The following is a 19,646-nucleotide window of genomic DNA, read 5'->3' on the forward strand; positions in this document are numbered from 1 at the left end:
TGGTCGCCCACATGCATAACATTTCAACTCTCTGTTGCCTTTGCTGTTGTTGTTGTTTCTGCTTGCATTCACCTGTGCATATACATGGATACCGCTTGACTCGCCTGATTCGCCTCGCTTACGTTCACCTTCTTCTATGATTTTAGAGTTCAMAAAACTGAATGATGGTAAATTGTCTCTARTTTCCATAGCTACTACGAAATTATCAAAACTTTTRGGCAAATTTGACAATAACATAATTACCAACACCTCATCAGGTAATGCTATATYCATCTCAGCGAGCTTGTCTGCTACGTTGCTAAAATCATTCAGGTACTTCAAAATATCATCATTTTCCTCCATTTTCATGTTGATCAGCTTTYTATATAATGACACCTTACGTACGGGACCAGTAGCTTTGTACAAAGTCTCCAGTGCTTTCCATGCCTCCAACGACGATTTGCATTTCCTTATATGCATAAGCTGCGACGTCTTTACGCCAAGTGTAATGGTAGCTAGAGCCTTCTCGTCAAGCTCATCCCACTTATCTGCCACAGCTATATTTCGCACGAACTTTCCGCTGACGATTTTCCACAATTCCGTGTGTATAAGGATGCTCTTCATTTGGGTACACCAACTGTTGTAGTTATGGCCATCCAGCTTATCTATTTGCATCAGAGCCGCTGAACTCATTTTTACTTGATGTTGAATTTTGTCTTTACAAAATAAGTCTTTCACTTTCACTAACTATAGTTATATCGCAATTATATATGTCGTTTTAAATCAAATAATAGATTAGTTCCCCGATCTCTCATTTGTCTCTTAGCAATTCTTTAACTGCACGTGTCTTTGCGAAATCTTTTTGTCTAAAAAAAAAAAACCACGTGGCTCTGGGCCCATAACCTATGTTAGACTGAAAAAACAATGTGTAAGCACTTAATTCTATGTGCAAGCAATACATAAGCGTTGCCATATGTTTTTTTTATTTTCAACATTTTATGTGCCCATTTAAATACTAGCTCGTCATATATCTCCTTCACTCCAAAGTTTTTTTATTAGCGCTCGTTTCACACACTCCCACGTTGGCGATGCACCCAGCGTGCGTTAAATGTGAAGAAAAGGACCTTGTAATTTATTGAGAATTATACGTTCATATAAATTATTGCCGGTTATAGTGAAACGGCTAAAACAATTTGTATTTTTAGTCAAGATTACTTTTATTGTTAACTGTTCTGCTAAAAACTAAATTACAATATCAATTATCAATTATTTATAACTTAAAAATTACTTATGCTAGCACTATTGATTTATTTATTTGTGTCTCGTTATGACGGATGTTGATTCGTGAATGGTTGGCATTATGGTTGGTCAGCATTAATTCGTGGCTGTAGTTTATACTGCGCGTGCCGGATTATGATTGGTATATTGTTTATCCAGCATTATTCTGTTTATCGCAGTTTAATATTGCTAACTTATATGTATGTTTGGAGAGTAGGTTGCTCTCCACTAGAGTTTGTATTGACTCCACTTCTCTTATAAACGATTATAACGCATATGTATTGTCGCCGTTAAATGACAATTGATTGAGCATCTTTGATGATGTCGGTCGCAGTTAGCTGCAATGTCATGATGTCATAATCCCGATTTGGTCAAAAAAAATTGTGCGACATTAATTTAAAAATAAAAACACACGTTTTTTCTATGCAATTAAATCAAAACAAGACTATACATGGAATTACTTAATACGCTGAAAATTAATTTTTAATACTGGGTTCCAATAACATATTTAGTTCTAGTATATTGACATCGTTTTAGTCTCTCTGAACGAGTGTAATCTTACTAATTATATGGAAACGCCTATCTCAATAGTATTAATAAATAATTTTGAAAATCACTATTTTGGATGTGTTTGGCGCTTCGAAACTGAGTTTTTCTGTGTCGTGTATTTAGGATAACTTTATGGTTATTATTATTTATTTTTGTTTCATTGTCTTTGACTAATTGACATTTTCAATAGAGGCTCGGAATTTAAGAGATAAATTTTCTTTGCTCAAAGGCTGTGTACAGTACAACACTCAATTTATGAGATTATATTCGGTAGAACTTTAGCTAGCCACAACTTTATACCGTTTGTGTTAGCCTAGTGAAAATGTAAGGATTCAAGATCACAAACAAGTATTGTGTCCCTTTTGGAACTAAGGGATACATGGCCTGGTGTAAATGAAAAACCTGAACTCGTTAAAAACTATGCTATTAAAATTGACATTAAGAGCGCAAACAAGCGAATTCCGTAAACCCGTGGCCCGAATCAGCTGAAACGACCTATCTACTCCCATCCTCAGTTGCCGTCCTTAGCGAGCAAAATCTGTCAAAAGTAAAAATCGACCATATTTGTTTGTTTTCATTTGAACAATGATGCCATTGCTCAATACGCACATATAGTTTTGTATACATCTAAGTTTTCAATTACAATTCTTCATAATATAAAATATAAAAACTGAAAACATACGTACATTTCATACCATACTTAGTTTTCAAAAGAAAAATATTTTCAACACTTTCAAAGTGATAATATGTGAAATGAGATGAGCTTTTGTTGACTAATAAAAGTGTGATAACTCACTAACTAAACATGATATGAGAAATTAAAAATTATACACAAATTCCGTGCATATATGTACTTAATATCATAATGAGTGGAATCGGACAAACACAACGCCTTTGTTAAATCACAATTTTTAATTCCATCTTAATCTGTGTAAAAATCAAGTATAGGAATAAAACTTTTAAGAAAGAGTGTAGTTTAAACATAGCAACTTACCCTTATGCCAAAAAGGGGTAAAAGGGGTCAACACTTCCTCTATACCTCATACTCGTACGAAACATTTCGTATTACAGATTGACTATATCGTAGATATCGGACAATTTGTGAGTTAATATAACAAAGAGAGCATCTCTTTCTAGTAATACTTATAGTGTTAGCCCCATATAGTTACTTAATAAAGAATTTAAAAAAGCCGTTCAACTTTATATTTTATGCAAAATATTAGTGAGGTATCCTAATGAAAGTTTGCATGCCTTTTTTCTTGGTAATTTTATATCGTGTTACTATATCTGCATTTCTTCGAAATGCAGCTCCCTTTTTAAATTTTTATTATGCTACTCTATATATGTATATCTAAATACAGTAAAGACGTTACAGTTATAATTTTTTTTATTAATAATAGATACGAAGGAGAGTGGTATAATAACAAGAAACATGGCTACGGTGTAACTACATTCCGAGACGGTTCATTTGAAGAAGGCAAATATAAGAATAATATTTTAATGACAAGCCAAAAGAAGAAGCACTTGTTTCTTGCGCGATCACGTAAGTTCCGAGATCGCATCAACATAGCTGTAAATTCGGCACAAAGGTCGTTAAAAATGGCAATGCAAAGGTCTGATATTGCCATTTCACGTACTTCAACTGCATCTGACAGAGCGCAAAATGCCGACATTGCAGCTGATAAAGCCCGCATTGATTGTGAAATCGCTGTTAGTATGGCGCGTGAATTTGCTCCTGATTTTAAGCCATCAGTTTTAGACAGATTTCAAAAACTATTTTCTCGAAATCATTTTAAATTAGGCTATTTAAGGGGAAACTGCTCTTCATTACCTTATAATGAAAATAGTAGATCACCAAATAAAAGAGGACTCTTACTAAAAGAATTGAATGAACCCGATCTCAATGCGTCTCTTCGACAGCAATCAGATATTTTGTCTCATTCTGTACCCTCACAAAAACTGCATGTAACGCCACAAACGGATTTTGCCCATTTAGTTAATCAACCAAGTCAATTCCGTAACAGTTCTTTTGCTCATATTTATCCTTCACAAATCAAAGGCAATAAAGAACAATTGAAGCAGTATCAAGAAAATATTCAACGTGATTTTATTAGAAACAATGAGATGCAAGTTGACAATTTGAATGAAGAAAAAAGCACTTCACCATATAGCCACAGAATGGGAAAAAATTACATCGCAGTTGGACAAAATCTAACCAATACTTCTGTCAACAGTTATATTTCGTACGCTAATTCAGATCGACTGGATGACTATATGTACAATAACTCTGAGCGCAGAACTAACTTATTGCCAAATAACTCAACAGCAAATTATAGTGAACATCTAAAATCTCATCAGCAAAATTCTACACAAACATTCACGCAGCCATTGTCCAATCAACCTTCCCAATTTTATCGAACGTCACCACAAAAAACAGAAATATTAGGAGAAGCAAGAAAAACCACAAGGCCACCTCCACTGTGTGAAACTGGTCACCAGTTATCTATTGATTACTTTGACCACTATAAGAAGCCTCCAAGTCGAGACTCATCCACCGATCGATATGCTCGAGCAGCTAGCCACATTAGCTCACGCCAACCTTCGATTGACCAATCAATGCCTTCACAATCACGAAATATGCCATCACCTAATAAGGAAATTAGACAACGAGAGGGCTCACATAATCCAGCCAATGTATCGAAATCTGTTACTAATAAAGTAATGACTAATATGTCAAATCAAATGCTAAATGCAATAGAAAAAATACCGTCAATAAATCAACCTTTCGAAGATGTTCTTTTGTATCAGCGAACATTAGGTCAAGATATTATTCCGTCCGCAATTACTCCTAAACGAACCGAAAGCTTGTATACTCCTGCCAAAGTTTTTATTCCAAAAGGGACCACGGTTAACTCTAACAACTATACAGGAAGCAAACCAGTAAAGGTATGTATATTTATTTATTTGCCAATTATATCAAACATTCCCCATAAATAGGGAAAATTTTGATTAATAGGATTTTAAAACATATAATAAAAACAAGTATTTATCCAAACAATTATTTCTAAACACATTTTATTAGTATTAAGGTAATTTGTATTTCATTAGTTACCTTGAGCTTTATTGGTTGCATAATTCTTTGTACGTATAAAACCTACATTCGACACATATTAAAAACATATTGGCTTAAGCAATTCTCAGTAATATAATACATTTGTACTATGTACTCTTCTATTAATGTATTATTCAAAATGCATTCTTTTGAAATTTTAAAGCTTAGTTTTCCTGGATCACAATTTTGCTTCTATCACTGATAGAACAATAAGGGTTTTTTAGGCAGTATTGCTATGTGAATGCACATTTCTGCGCCATTTGTTAGTCGTTGAAATTTTCAGTGAAATGCCACACCCACAAAACTCCATTAATCGAAAAATTATAAAGTGCCATAACTCAGTCGTAAATTAGGATTAAGAACTAAAATTTTGCACAGCGACTCACATTAAAGTGAGGCATATGTGGTTTTAAATTTTTTTAAAAGTGGGCAGTATACCACTGGAAGTCGTTTCTTCTTTTCGCTATTTAGTGCCAGTTCGATATACCAAGTGTAGCCAGGTCCTTTTTCACCTCATCTCTCCAACCGAGTGGAGAGCTGGACTGTGCTCATCCATCCGAACAACATGACCTAATCAACGCAGCCACTGTCTATTGATTCGTTGAACTTTATCGCATATCTCTTACAGTTCATAGTTCCATCGTCTGTGCTATTCGCCGTTGCCAATGCGCAAAGAAACGTAAATGTTATGAAAAAACTTTCTCTCGAACACTCCTAATGYCAACACATCAGATGATGTTAGTGTCCTTGCCTCCACATTATATATCATCGCGGGAATAATGGGGAACTTTCTTCGTCGAGAAAGGACTTTACTTTTCAATTATCTACTCAGTTCAAAGTGGTACCTGTTGGCAGAGCGATTCTGCATTGGATTTAAAAGCTGATATTGCTGTTGGTGTTAATATTGATAGATAGACCAAATTATTTACGACTTTTTTTTTCTTCTCCTCGTTTACAACCAGACCTATTCAACTTGCTTCCAAATCTAGACTGAGAAAAGCGTTTATTGAGGTTAATTATATCAATACCATTGGCATACGCCAGCTATTATAGAATATTGTACTTTTCCTTTTAGCTCTGGAGCACGTATTATTTTCTCCAGCAATATATTGGAACAGTCACATGATAGACAGTCTTCTTGTCTGAAACCTCTTTTAGTATCGAACGGCTCGAAGAGGCTCTTCTCGATCCTGACAGAGCTTTTGGTGTTGCTCAACGACAGCTTACTCAGCCCTATTAGCTTTGCGGRGATACCCAGTTTAGACAAATCGGCAAAGAGGCAGTTCCTTTCCAGTTTAAAATCACGAAGAAATGTTGTGTGTCGATCTTCCTTACAAGAGTCTTTTTCAAGATTTGGGTCATGGTGAAAGTCACACTGACAAAACTTTTTCACGCACTACGCTGAACAAGACCTTAACGTGATTTGGTGTAGAGCGGCGGTTCCGTATCTTCGCTACAACAAGATCATGGTTAGAGTCGTTGTTAGGTCCTCGGAGCGTACGCACATCAAAGAGGAGACTGTATACATGCCGTACATCTATCATAATATCATCGATCTGGTTTTAAACTTTTCGACCCAAAAACAGCCAGGCAGATTGATAAATTGTCTTGTGCTGAAATCTAGTACAAAAGACAGCCATATTTCAGGACCCTGCAGAGTCGATCCGCCTCAAACCATCGTCTGCGGTTCCGAACGTTCATGAAGAGCATCTTTGATCTTTGCTCATATCGGCTTCCTCTATTTTAGTCGCTCCACACAGAACGGCCCGCATCTTTCGCAAGGGCTTTTCACGTTCCTAGGATGCGCGACGAGGGCGCAAGATGGGAATTAATTAATAAAGATGATAAGACATCATGTAAATGACTTCTAAGCAGAAGTAGTATTATAAAAATTCAACCTTGAATAGCTTCGTTATGCTGAAAACAATTTTTTAAGTTCATATACACATATAATTTCTTCACTGAGGTATGTTAAAGAAATAAATCTTCAGATTTCAKTTAAATATCGAACATGTTGACCGACATAAAAGCTTTAAATTCAAATGGTAAGGAGGTTAAGGTTTGTTTGGTTTGGTGTGATGGCTGATCAAAGATCACACTTAGACTAATAATGTAGTCATTTGTGATGCTATAGAAAAGAACTCCCGTGTTCGAACTTACAGATTGGCGAAGCGCTTTGTAGCCAATATATAGTTACACAAACGCTTAACTTCAACACCCTCCATTTCGGTGGGATGTCCGAAGGTATGCGCCCCCAAGTGTTTAAGTCTTGACTTCCCAAACGCGGGACAGTCAAGCAGGAAGTGCTGGCTTGTTTCTACCGCATCTTCTTCCAAACAGCTTCTACAGTCAGCTTCTAGTAAGATACCCATTCTTACCGCATGTAAGCCAATATTACAGTGGCCTGTTAAGAGTCCCACTGGTAATGAGAGGTTAGCCCTTTTGAGGCTTAAGAGCTCCGAGGAGGTTAAGGTACTTTCGTTAAATATGCTCGAGAACATGTTTTCAAACAATTTTATAAAGACAACTCGAAAAAATTTGCTGGAATAAAGAAAATGATTATGTATAGTATATGGAATTCTCGTGGACCAAATTCACAATGTTTCAGAAATAAACACTATATATACCTTCTATGTATACGGTGTAAAGTTAACCATAAGTTTGAATTTCATATATTAGATATATATAACTTCGAAGTATCTTCTCTAATTATGAGTAGATGAGGAATTTGAAAGTGAATTCGGAAAAACCTCTTTTACAATTAAAAGTTTTAGAAGTATTTCCTATAGTTACCAATAATTACTAAATTGTTCTTGTATTATACCTGTGACGAATTGCAATAATGTGCATTTAGTGTCCAAATAATCTTTTAACCGTTTCCTACCATAAAATTCATGGCATTTGGAAAGAACAAAATATAGCGAAAACCAACTTTAAGGGCATTATACGAATGTTCATGCGAAGAATATACAGTAGACGAAATTAGAAGACGTTTCTACTTGATAATGTTAAATACTCCAACAATTAATTTTTTATTCTCTTTGAATATGATAAATATAGAATAATGGTTTTGTTCACCTTTGTTCTTAGCACCACTTAAGGGGTCAGTAGGGTAATCTGCCCTGTTTTTCTGTCATTTTTTTTTTCATAGACATTTTTATTCTACAATAGTAGAAAAAGTTCACATATCATTAGGTATATAAACAATTTTTTTGGAATCTTTTTGATAACATCTGTCGGAGAAATGGCTGGGTGAATGAGACGCGTTTTTTAACTGGCGGACACGATTTCTCATGTTTGGATCATCTGAAACACAAAAACCCAATTTATTCTTAATAAGTACGTGAAAGGTCGTCTCTACTAGAATCATGAAAAAATTTTGACAAATAAAAATTAATTAACTTTTTTTTCATTTTTCACCCATGTTTTGTTACATAAATTTTGTTATAACATTGTCAATAAATTAGCAAAAATTATGAATCTAGTAGGGACGATAGCCATTCGTTTTGTGAACATTTATAAAAAAAGAAGCAAATCGGTTGTGTAGGTGGACCGGAATCATGTCCGCCAGTTGAAAAAAGTGTGTTTTGAGAAAAACGCGTTTGACGTCGAGTGGTATTACTATTTCTAGGTCTTTTTCGAAGCCTTCCAACGGTAAAGTGGGCTTCTACATTAATTATAAGGTATAAAGGAACTGAAAATGCAGGAAAAAAAAATTCTCTACTGACCCCTTAAAGCTAACTTTAATAGATATGGAGCCATATATATACATAAACGATCATCATTTCGTTCTCTGTCTTTGTCAAAACGGTCAAAATCGGTGGAGCTCAGTATCTCAGATGACTTTAAGACAAATATGTGGCCCAATACAATTCTTTTTAAATTCGTCTATCCATATAAGTAATAGGTAGCACCTCTTACTGGTCCTATACCAAAACAAGTGAGGAAGGGCTAAGTTCTCGTGAAACCGAATATTACATACTCATCAGATGTTGACAAAACTGTGAGTGAGTTGAATGCGAGAGTATCACCGAGAATTCATCCATTATTTCAGAATTTCATTAGGGATTCTTACATATTGACCGATAGAAGCGGAAAAGTGAACTGAAAGTTCKGAATTATTTATATTAGATAACATACTTGTATATGGGGGCTAGGAGAAATTTTTACCCGATTTTACAAATTTTTAGGTAGTTATGTAGGAGTGCAGCCATCTTGGCTAAATTAGCACTGACTGTGCAATTTTGATGCACTAGACGTAGACTTTTTATATTTACTATCACTTTTCAATTCTCTTTCAACCCATTTTGAAGTTTTGTTCTTGGCTACAACTGTTTAGTTATACATAACAAAATGCAATGTTTTTTAATCTATTATTTGATGAAATTATATATTGATCTCTCCTTTCATCGATTCTATCGGACTTGGTATTAAGTCAGCCTCGGATTCGTGTACGAAAGCTCCTACCTTTACCAACTCGTCTGCCTTTTCGTTGCCAAAAATGTTTCTGTGGCTGCGAGCTCAGATCAAGTCTAGGTGGCTCTTGTCTTTTAGTGAGCTCAGTGCTTTCTTGCAATTAAAGACTATGCTAGAATTTGTCATGGGCGACGACGAGGTCAGGAACGCCGCCTTTCTATCTGTGTATGTTGCTGCTTTATGTATCCTCTCGTAGTTTCTCTATGCCTAGTACTTCCGCTCGGAAGATGCTTGCCGAGTTCGGTAGACGGATAGAGAGAGAAATGCCCAGATCATAGGAAAATAATCTTGTGTCTACTCCGCAGTCCAGTTTGGACGTATCGGTATAGGCTGAGTTGGTATCTTCCTTCCCTATTATCCCCCTTCTCCATTCCTGTCTAGAAGGTATCCTCAACTGGAAGTATCTATTGAAATCCAGCGTTGGGAGAATGTAGTCTGATTTATTAACGCTGAGTTAGTTTAGGATATCACTATGTCCATAGTTGTGCTGATTCCAACCACCCAATTCTTTTATCCTTCTTTATTTATGCAGAACATGCTGCTATTTTGTGAATAAAGATGTCTATGGGTAGTTGATACAAGACCAAATTAAGCGCGTCAGTCGGACATGACTTGATTGCCCCAATAACACCTGCACATGTTGCTCCTTGTATTCCATTTAATTCCCTGATGTTGTATTGTTTCTTTAGAACAGGCTACCATGCCAGAACTCCAAATGTAAGTATTGGTCTTATGACAACCGTATATATTCTACATGATTATATTAGATTATATCTAAAATTCTTGGCATTATTGTGTGTTCTTGCCTGGTTTTGGTAGGAGCGCCTCTCTAATTCTTTTCAAACTTCTTGGGTTGTAGACAGTTGAATGCTTGCTTTGGTTTGATTGCTTCTTAAACCTTAGAACTATTGGTTCTTCCAGCTTTTACAACATTATGGGCATAATCCCGTCTGGACCTTCCGTTTTAAATGGTGAGAAACTATTTATGGCATATTTGATTTTACTTTTGGCCTAGGTAATCAGCTGCGTCAGCCGGTGGTTCTGGTTGAACCTTCGTTATAGGCGCTTGTTGACTCCCAGGGAAATGCGTTTTAATAAGTACCTCGAGAGAGGAGGTCCTCCTTGCAGAGGAGGTCCAAGCATTTCCTTCCACCTTAATGTAGGCAGTATTGGTATATTCTTTGGATAGCATTTTACTCAGACTTGCGGACTTTCTGCAACCTTCTCTCGATGTGCAGAAAAATGGCCATGAGTCAGTTTTAGCTGTCTGGGCTGCTTTTTGTATTTTTGCATGATATTTTTGTATCGTTGCCAGATTGCGGTCCTTAAACTCTCATTGAAAGCCTTCCTTAGTCGTGTTCTCAAATTCTTAAACTCACAGTTTCACCAAGGAGGAGACTTTTACTTTTCAGAACTGTAAGCGGAGGGAATTTATTGAAAGTTGTTGCTAAGATTTTTTCTAACTTCTCTACTTCTCTGTCGAGTTCTTGAGGATTACTGGTACTCTTATTGCCTCATTTTTAAAGCATTTTTTTGCTATTATAATAAACTTTTCCCATGATGTTTCGTTATTTGAGAGAAGAACTGAATTTCCTGCGAATGCTGAAGAGCATCCAGGAGTGATCCGACTCATCGGACACGCACCAATTATCCACAACGAGTCTGTCTATAGCGTGAGATCAAGGACTTTCTCCCAACTCGGAGGTTACATAGTTACATATACTTAAATTGTTATTTAAAATATATTGTAAGAGTGAATAACCTCTGGTATTTACACTGATGCTACCCCACACGGTGTGTCTTGCGTTTTCATCACACCCTATTAGGACATCTTCCTTTTTGTTGTACTCTACTAGTCTTATAAGTGGTGACAGTGGTACGTCCACGTCATAGACTATGTAGGCTGAGAAGAAGTGATTTTCCTTTTGTTCCACCTATACCACCGTGATATCTGCTGTGATATAATTTGGAATGCATTTATACTTCACAATTACTGCTGTTTAGCACTTTAATGGCGTCTTCATTAACCCAGGGCTCCTGTATATGGCTGGTGTCAATGCCCCTCTGGAGCACAGTTCGAGTCTTAAAAGTTACTCTGTACACATTTTAAGTTATTATACATCTTGGGTTTCTTTGATGTCCATATTAATTATGAGCTGGCTGGTGTCGTCGACCTTTTCCACGTTGTCTTCGTCAGCCGCTTTGTCACCTTGGAAGATTATCAACCTGACCTTGCGAATGCCGAAGCTGATTTTGCCTCTATGGACTCATCGCAAATGGCCACCAGAATTGGTCTACTTGCTTTGTTAGGTTTCTCCTCCTTAATCATCTGCCACTCATCTATATCAGGTATAGTTTGGTTTTACTGGTCTCTACGGGATATCCTTGACGGGTATAAGCCTCAGTTGCTTTTTTTAGCAACGCTACCCGTTAGGGAACCTAGCGCGGCCTGGTCCACGCAATTGATGACCTTGTAATCCCTAAGAGTTTCAGAGGAGTTAAATTACGGGAGAGGACCCGAAGGATTATCGAGTACATAGCTTTGCACCATACTCGACAATCTTACGTCGATTTCCACCCAGCAGCGTTCCTGTACTGATCTTGCTGAGGAGGAATTGCTGTCTGTAATGGCTACTTATAGGATATCTCTGGCTACATCGCATTAATGCCTTGCCGTTGTTGAGCTGCTTTGTTCCCTTTCAGTCTGCCCAGTTTGTTTGGGCAGTGTTCCTTGCTGTTCGGTGATAGAGCGATTCTTTTTTTGAGAATAGCTAGGGTGGTTGCTATCATCTTGATGTTCGGATTGCTTCCTTTTTAGGAAGCTTTCCTAATATTTCACTATCTGTTTGAGGCGCTTTATTGCTTCATCATCAACTGAGATACCGATTACCTGATCTTTGGTAATCTTACTGCCCTCTGGTACCGGTTTTTCTTCACTTGATTTTGGGATTTTTTGCGTTTTTTGCGCTGACTGTCTTCTTTAGCTGCCAGTGTACTTTGGTTGGTGCTCATGTCAGCTTTGGCGGTGGAGGCTGCCACTCTTAATTTAGCGGTTTCCGCTCCTGTAACTACCGATATACGGTAGTACTCTTAGACGTTTCTTGGCTAAAGGCGAGTAGTTCGTCCTTATCGGATTTCGTTATTGGATTGCGATATGTGGAAGCAGTTCTCGTAATCGTCGCTATTGTATTCAAGTTAGTTGTTGTTGTTGTATTAAGTTTGTCTTTGTTTGTGCATAGAAAACAAAGTGAAATGTGCGATTTTTCGAAGCAATAAGTGAAACTCATGTAAAATGCAGAAGCGGCGTCCAACAGTTGAACTTCCAGGAGCAGCGACCATGCAAAAAGTAGCAATTATACCAACGGAAAATCCAAATGCACAGCACGAAGTTACGGAAACAAATGTACAATACGGTAGAACATAATATTTTTACTTCGGTTTTCAGTTAAGAGATTTAAATATAACCTGTTCTGCGCCAATCTCAAAAATAACTGTCGGGATATGTACTATGAAGATTTCTGCAAAGGMAAAAAACAAAAAAGAAATTGATGATGCGTTGACAATACTCTTTGTGGAGATCTGGCAGCACGTGGAGATTCGGAGAGGAATGAAAATGGCTCGGTTGGGGAGGTCTGTTTTGGTTCGGTTAAGTAAAAGGTTCTACGAAACTGAAGTATGATGAAATAAAGTCGAATTAAATTAAATACTGTATTTGTCTTATTACTGGTGGTAAAGGTGAGTTGTTACAGTGCCGACGATGTAAATTTGTGAAAATCTAAAAGAAAAGAAAAAGAGGAAATAGGTAAATCGAAGCTRGCATGGGATGTGCCGAAGSCCGAAGCAACTGACGTACATATGTAAAAAAAAAAACAAAGCAGCATACAAAAGTGTGTGTCGGCGGGCTAAATGGAAAAAAAAAACCAAAAGCACAAATGGCAAAGAATAGCAACTGGCATATATGAAATATGCCGGCGAGCATGAAGAGCACGAAAATTGGTGTAATACACCAATGGTCAGAGACCGAAACAGCTGACATACATAATTGTAAGTCGGCGAGCTCACTGAGACAATTTTTATTGCAGCGACAATAAATAATTGAAAAACAAAAGCAACTCGCACAAAATGTGCCGGTGAGCAATACAAATCGGAAAAAAAGTTACACCAACGATCATAGCAACTGGCATAAGTTACCGGCGAGCGAAAGCAACTGACATACATACAAATTTACGTTTGTGTGCGTAAATGTATAACATTGTATGTCGGTGAGCAGAATAAGCAAATGAAAATATGCAAAAGCAACTGGTATGGCGAATGGATAGGTACGAGGTGATAGCAAAGCAAACTTGTACAATAAACTCACCTTGTAGGTCACTCACACAAAAAAAAAAAAACCAAAAATTCACCAATTCCGAAAATCGTTATAAACCTTTTATTTGTAATATTAAAAATTTAAACAGTTTTAAAAACGTTAAATATTATATAATTATATTACATACTTATATATGTATATACTACTGTATATATACAATGGTGAAAGTTATTATGAAATGTCTTTAATATACATTGAATTGAAAACTTTTAAATATATATAAAGGCGGTTAGCGAAAGGGAACCGGGATGTATCGACAAAAGGGGCGCGACATGTGTGTTAATGTGTGGTGTTGTCTCGTGTGATGATTTGAATATTGAATTCGGTGTGGTGAATTGATGTGAATGTGATGCGACGTCGCTACTCATTTAGCCATCCCGTCCCCCATAGGCGAGTATTTAGCCTAGAAGCCGCTGTAGTTGCTGTAGCGTAGCTACAACGCTGCTGAGACCTGTTGACCGGCGGTATTGCGGCCTAAGTTGATGGCGCCGTGTTGATGTTGGCCGGTTTTGGCGCCTGGGACGGGATTCTGCTCGAGAGGGTCCACGCCGGCGATATGCTGTCACAGAAGTTCTTTGAGAACGCCCGACCGCTGGTGCGAGGAGCCGGTGGTCGCCCGGAGTCGCGTCTGGTAGTGCGGTGCAGCAGCGTATGATGAGCCCGCAGACAGATTTGGCAACGATTATGTGATGGACACTCCTGGGTTGCGTGGGAAGTTGCCAGGCAATTCAGGCAATACCCGTGCGCCTGTGCCACCTGCTGACGTTGCATCGGCGGCATGCCTTTAAAGATGCCGMAGTGCGATAGCCGATGCGGGCGGCGACATAGGGGGCAACGAATTCCTTGCAGATCCGCTGATAATGCGGGTAATGCTGTCGTGCTTTGACGCGGAGCCGATGTCGTGGTGGAGCTTGTCGTTGTTCGAGGCGCTGCCGGTGCAGTGTTTGTCCGGAGTGCTGCTATTGGGGCAGCTGCAGAGCGAGGGGCGGAGACTGCCGATTGCATGGTTGGCGTTGACGATGATGCCATATTCACGTCCATATTACTCTCTGAGAGAAATGATGATATTAGTAATATATTGTGAAATTTACAATAATATGGACTTTTGCGCCACGATTTGTGGCATTTATGTTAAGTCTTTTGTTTCGTTTATGTTATTCGAAATTTCGGTTTGGTAAGCGGTTTATATGTTTTATCGATTTATTGATTTATTAACGGTTTCGGTTTTACGTTTCTTTATCTTCGGCGGTTGGTAGAAAGCATAATTTGACGAGCGGTCTGCTTAGCGTTCCGGTTTGAGTGCGGAGATCAACTATTCGAACATGACCGTCGGTCCCATAATGAAGTTGTTTTATGCGGCCGAGTCGCCATTCCGTAGGAGTGAGACAATCGTCTTGTATAAGGAATGGGTTCTCCTTTGAGAAAATGCCCTGGGGTTAAGGCTGTGAAGTCGGAGGGATCTTGCGAGAATGGTGAGATAGGTCTAGAGTTTAGTACGGCTTCGATATGAGCGAGTAATGTAGTAAACTCCTCGTAATTGAATTTATGGTTAGCAACCGTTTTCTTTAAATGGGACTTAAAGCTCTTTACTGCTGATTCCCAGAGTCCGCCCATGTGAGGAGAACATGGGGGTATGAATTGCCAATCGATGCCTTGGGGTGCATATTTTTTGACTTCTTTCATGAATTGTAAAAACTCCTTTTCCGTGGCTCTTTGAGCTCCGACAAAGTTCTTTCCATTGTCGCTCATAATTTTTAAAGGAAATCCGCGTCGTCCGACAAAGCGGGCAAATGCTGCAAGAAAAGCCGCAGTAGTCAGATCCGAACATAGCTCGAGGTGTACTGCCTTTGTCGTAAAACATACAAAGACAGCCACATACCCTTTTCTAAATGAGGAAGACCTTAGCATCGAGGCCTTTATCTGGAAAGGTCCAGCAAAATCAACCCCAGTGATGGAAAAAGGTAAAGCATAGTTGCAGCGCTCAGGTGGTAGGGCTGCCATGATCTGCGYATGCATCTTGTGCTTGTACATAGTACACTGTTTACACATGAAAATGGTTCTTTTAATTTGTGGCTTTAGTCGCGGTATATAGAACTCTTGACGGACCATTTGTTGCATCAAGCGATGCTCACCATGCAGTGTACGCTGATGGAGATATATTAGAAATAAGTAAGTAAAGCGGGATTTCTCTGGGATAATGATGGGATGTCGTGAGTGAGCTTCCCTTTTCGAGAGGTCGCTTTTCTTTTTTTATTCTTTGCTGAAATAGCGGGTTTGTGTATACAAGATGAGACTGACCTTGGCATGTTGCAAGTCGGAATATGTTAGTTGTATGTAAGAATCGTTTGATATTCTTTTCACTCTTTGTTTAAGTTTATGGATGAATTTGTGCATATAAGCGACCACCCTTAGTGCTCGCGGAAATGATGAAAATCTGTGGAGAATATCATCCTCTTCTGGAGTGATATGAAAATTTTCTATTTTCCGACTTTCCGGGGGTATGATATTCCGAGCAGGAGACTTTGGCCAGAATTCTTGGGATTCTGTTAGCCATGTAGGACCGTTCCACCAGAGTGTAGTGCTGGTGAGGTGAAGTGGTTTGCAACCTCTTGTCCCAAGATCCGCTGGGTTATCTGCACTTGCAACATGTTGCCATTTTGCTGAGCCAACTAAGTCTAAGATTTGAGATATGCAATTCGATACATATGTCTTCCAAGTATAGGGTGGTTTTTCCAACCATGCTAGAACTATTTCTGAGTCTGATCAGAGATACATTTGTGATCGTTTAATTTGAGATGGGTTTGAACTATTGAAATTAATTTTGCTAACAGAAGAGCACCATTTAGTTCAAGCCGTGGCAGGCTTAGTGTCTTCAAAGGTGCAACTTTGGCTTTGGCTACCAAAAGATGTGAACTTATTTTGCTATCATACTGAGTGCTTATGTAGACTGTTGCGCAATAAGCCTTTTCAGAGGCATCACAGAAACCGTGTAATTCTGTGTTAATGTTAGGGGTGAAATTTACCCATCGAGGGATCCGAATTTCTGATATAGTATGCAAATTGTTAGCAAATTGTACCCATTTTGTTCAACTTACAGGTTTTACCTGTTCATCCCATTCAGTGCCATCTTCCCAAAATTCTTGAATGGGGATTTTTGCTTGAATCATTATTGGTGAAAGCCATCCTGCGGGGTCGAAAAGTTTTGCCACCGAGGAAAGTATTTGGCGTTTTGTAATGGCGGACAKTGCAGATATTGACTCAATTGTATATGAGAATTGATCTGTTATCRCATTCCATTGAATCCCTAGTGTTTTGGTTGTACTAGCTTTTTCAAATTTGAGGAAATTTGTATCTAATAATTCTTCCTTTTTTATATCTTTGATTATTTCAGGATGATTTGATGTAATTTTCTTTAAGGGAAAACCTGCTGAATTTAGTGCTTTGATCACTTGAGATAATGATTCGCACGCTAATGGTATACTGTGGCTACCTGATAAAATGTCATCCATTTGTTTGAGTTCGCAACACAGAAGTTGCTAAAGGTAAATTTGTTTCACAGGTTTTTGCAACTTCATGTAATGTCCTAATGGCTAAATAGGGTGCGAAGTTGATTCCAAAGGTAACAGTTTTGAGTTTGTAGTCGCTAATTGGACTATTAATTGAATTGCGGAAGACTATGCGTTGGAAATCTTGGTCATCTTCATGCACCAGAATTTGCCTATACATTTTCTCAACATCCCCGTTAAAAACGTATTTAAACATGCGCCAATTKAGTATTAGCAACATGAGATCHGGTTGTAATGTTGGCCCTGTGTATAATACATCATTYAGTGATTTGCCTGAGCTTGTAYACTTTGAGGCATTGAACACCACTCGTATTTTCGTTGTGATTTTATCTGGTCTTATTACCCCATGATGTGGAAGGTAAAAAGATAAATATCTACTTTTGGCTATTTTTTCATATGGTAGAGTTTCTTCCATATGATTGAGTTCAAGATATTCGTCCATCACATTATCGTATGCCGATTTAAGCTCACTTTTCTTTATGAGGCTTTTTTCCAGGCTTAGAAATTGCTGTACTGCTGAGATTCTAGAATGGCCTAGGGCTATAGTATCTGGAAAGGTGGATTTGAATGGCAGTCGCACAACATAACGACCATGTTCGTTTCTCGTTGTTGTGGACTGGTAATAGGCTTCGCATGCCTGGTCTTCTTCTGAAAGTTGGGTAATCTGGGGTACTTCTTCTACCTCCCAGAATTTTTTAAGTATTCGTTTGTGATGTCTTCCACTTATGTTGTGAAAGAATTTATTTTTTCAGAGACTTGGCCACTTATAATCCGCCCAAATATTGTATTTTGTCCTAACAATTTATTGGAGATATTCTCGATACCTTCAAGAATTATTTGAGGTATTAAGTCCCTGCCTAATAATATGTCGATTTGTGATGGGGTATGACAGTTGGGATCTGCTAATTTGAGATGTGAGCATTTTTCCCAGTGTATTTAATTTACTTCATAGCTTGGAAGCAAATTTGTAAGTTGCGGTAGAACGATGGCTTGTGCATCTATTCGCATATCCGTATTTGGAGAAACTATGGTGATTGGGCATATTTTATTTGAATTTTGAATAATTCTTCCGCCCATTCCCGAAATTTGAAAATTGGAATGTTTTATTGGCAATTTTAGCCGATTTTGAACCTTTGATGACATAGAGGATCTTTGAGAGCCTTGATCTATTAACGCTCTTAGTTTGAATAAATCACCTTTATGTTCAATGGTGATGACTGCAGTGGGTAAAAGAATTCTGCTTTCATTTTCTGAATGAAGCGCTTGAATTTTTGCTGCTTTAGAGCAACATGGTTTTTCTTCCCTTTTTTCGGGATTTGAGCTTTCGGGATTACTGGATGTGGTTGTAGCGACTAACCCCGTGGTTTTTTGAAATTGATTTTTCTTCACATTTTGAAAATTGGTAACATGAAGCAATGAGTGGTGTCTTCGTTGGCAGTATACACAATTGAATTTGCTTTCACAGTCCTTTGTCATATGAGAATTCGACAGACAGTTTATGCAAAGTTTGTGCTGGCGGACCAGATTGTTTCTATCTGAAACGGATAATTTTTTGAATCTCTCGCAAGATCTTAATTTATGACCTCCCTTACAGAGTTCACACAATGATTGCCATTGATTACTTTGATTTGACACGAATGTGTTACTTTTATTAACGTGTCTATTATATTGTATGTTATTACTGACTTGGGGTTTGAACAAGTTTTTATTTGAGTCATTTTGATGACTTTTTGGCTTTATAGTTGTTTTGTCTATTCGCTCAGCTATCTCGTATTGAGTAGTGAGGAATGTTTTCATCTGTTTCCAGGTGGGCATTATTTTTCTTTCCACTAGAGATTGTTCCCATCRTAGTAACGCAGCATCAGGCAGTGTTTCTGCGCAAATGGTTACTATCATAGGGTCCCACGATTCTGTGGAKATATTTTGTGTTTTTAACACTGATAAACAATTGGTCACTGTCGAGTATAAGTTTTGAAATTCCTGGCTAGTTTCTTGTTGAATTTTTGGCAAATGCAATAAAGTTTTTATTGGGTTTCCTATCATAACCCTTTCATTTTCGTACCTTTCGACAAGTGCTTCCCAAGCCAGTTTAAAATTTTCGTCATTTACAGCGAATTGCTTGACCATACTGCCCGCTTCCCCTTTTGTTTTATACCTGAGATGGTATAGCTTTTGTGCTTGTGAAAGTTTAGGATGGTTTATATAAACGGCAGTGAACATGTCCCGGAAGGACGGCCACTGGTCATAACATCCATTGAAAACTTCAGTATCACAAGCTGGTACTTTTAGATACATGCCTTTATCTAGGTCTTCTTTT

General features: G+C 38.0%; 1 protein-coding gene across 4 annotated transcripts in view; it reads left to right on the plus strand.

The window, feature by feature from the left end:
• Positions 1-19,646, plus strand: part of LOC108973072 — a 127,414-nt gene that overhangs the window by 73,673 nt on the left and 34,095 nt on the right. For all 4 annotated transcript variants that reach the window (XM_018940089.1, XM_018940090.1, XM_018940092.1 and 1 more), the window contains one exon: positions 3,207-4,752. In XM_018940089.1, the coding sequence (XP_018795634.1) occupies positions 3,207-4,752 (1,546 nt within the window). The remainder of the gene's footprint in view (positions 1-3,206; positions 4,753-19,646) is intronic.

This window comes from Bactrocera latifrons, unplaced genomic scaffold (genome assembly GCF_001853355.1).
Source record: "Bactrocera latifrons isolate USDA-ARS-PBARC rearing strain unplaced genomic scaffold, ASM185335v1 scaffold_452, whole genome shotgun sequence".
NCBI classification, from domain to species: Eukaryota; Metazoa; Arthropoda; class Insecta; order Diptera; family Tephritidae; genus Bactrocera; species Bactrocera latifrons.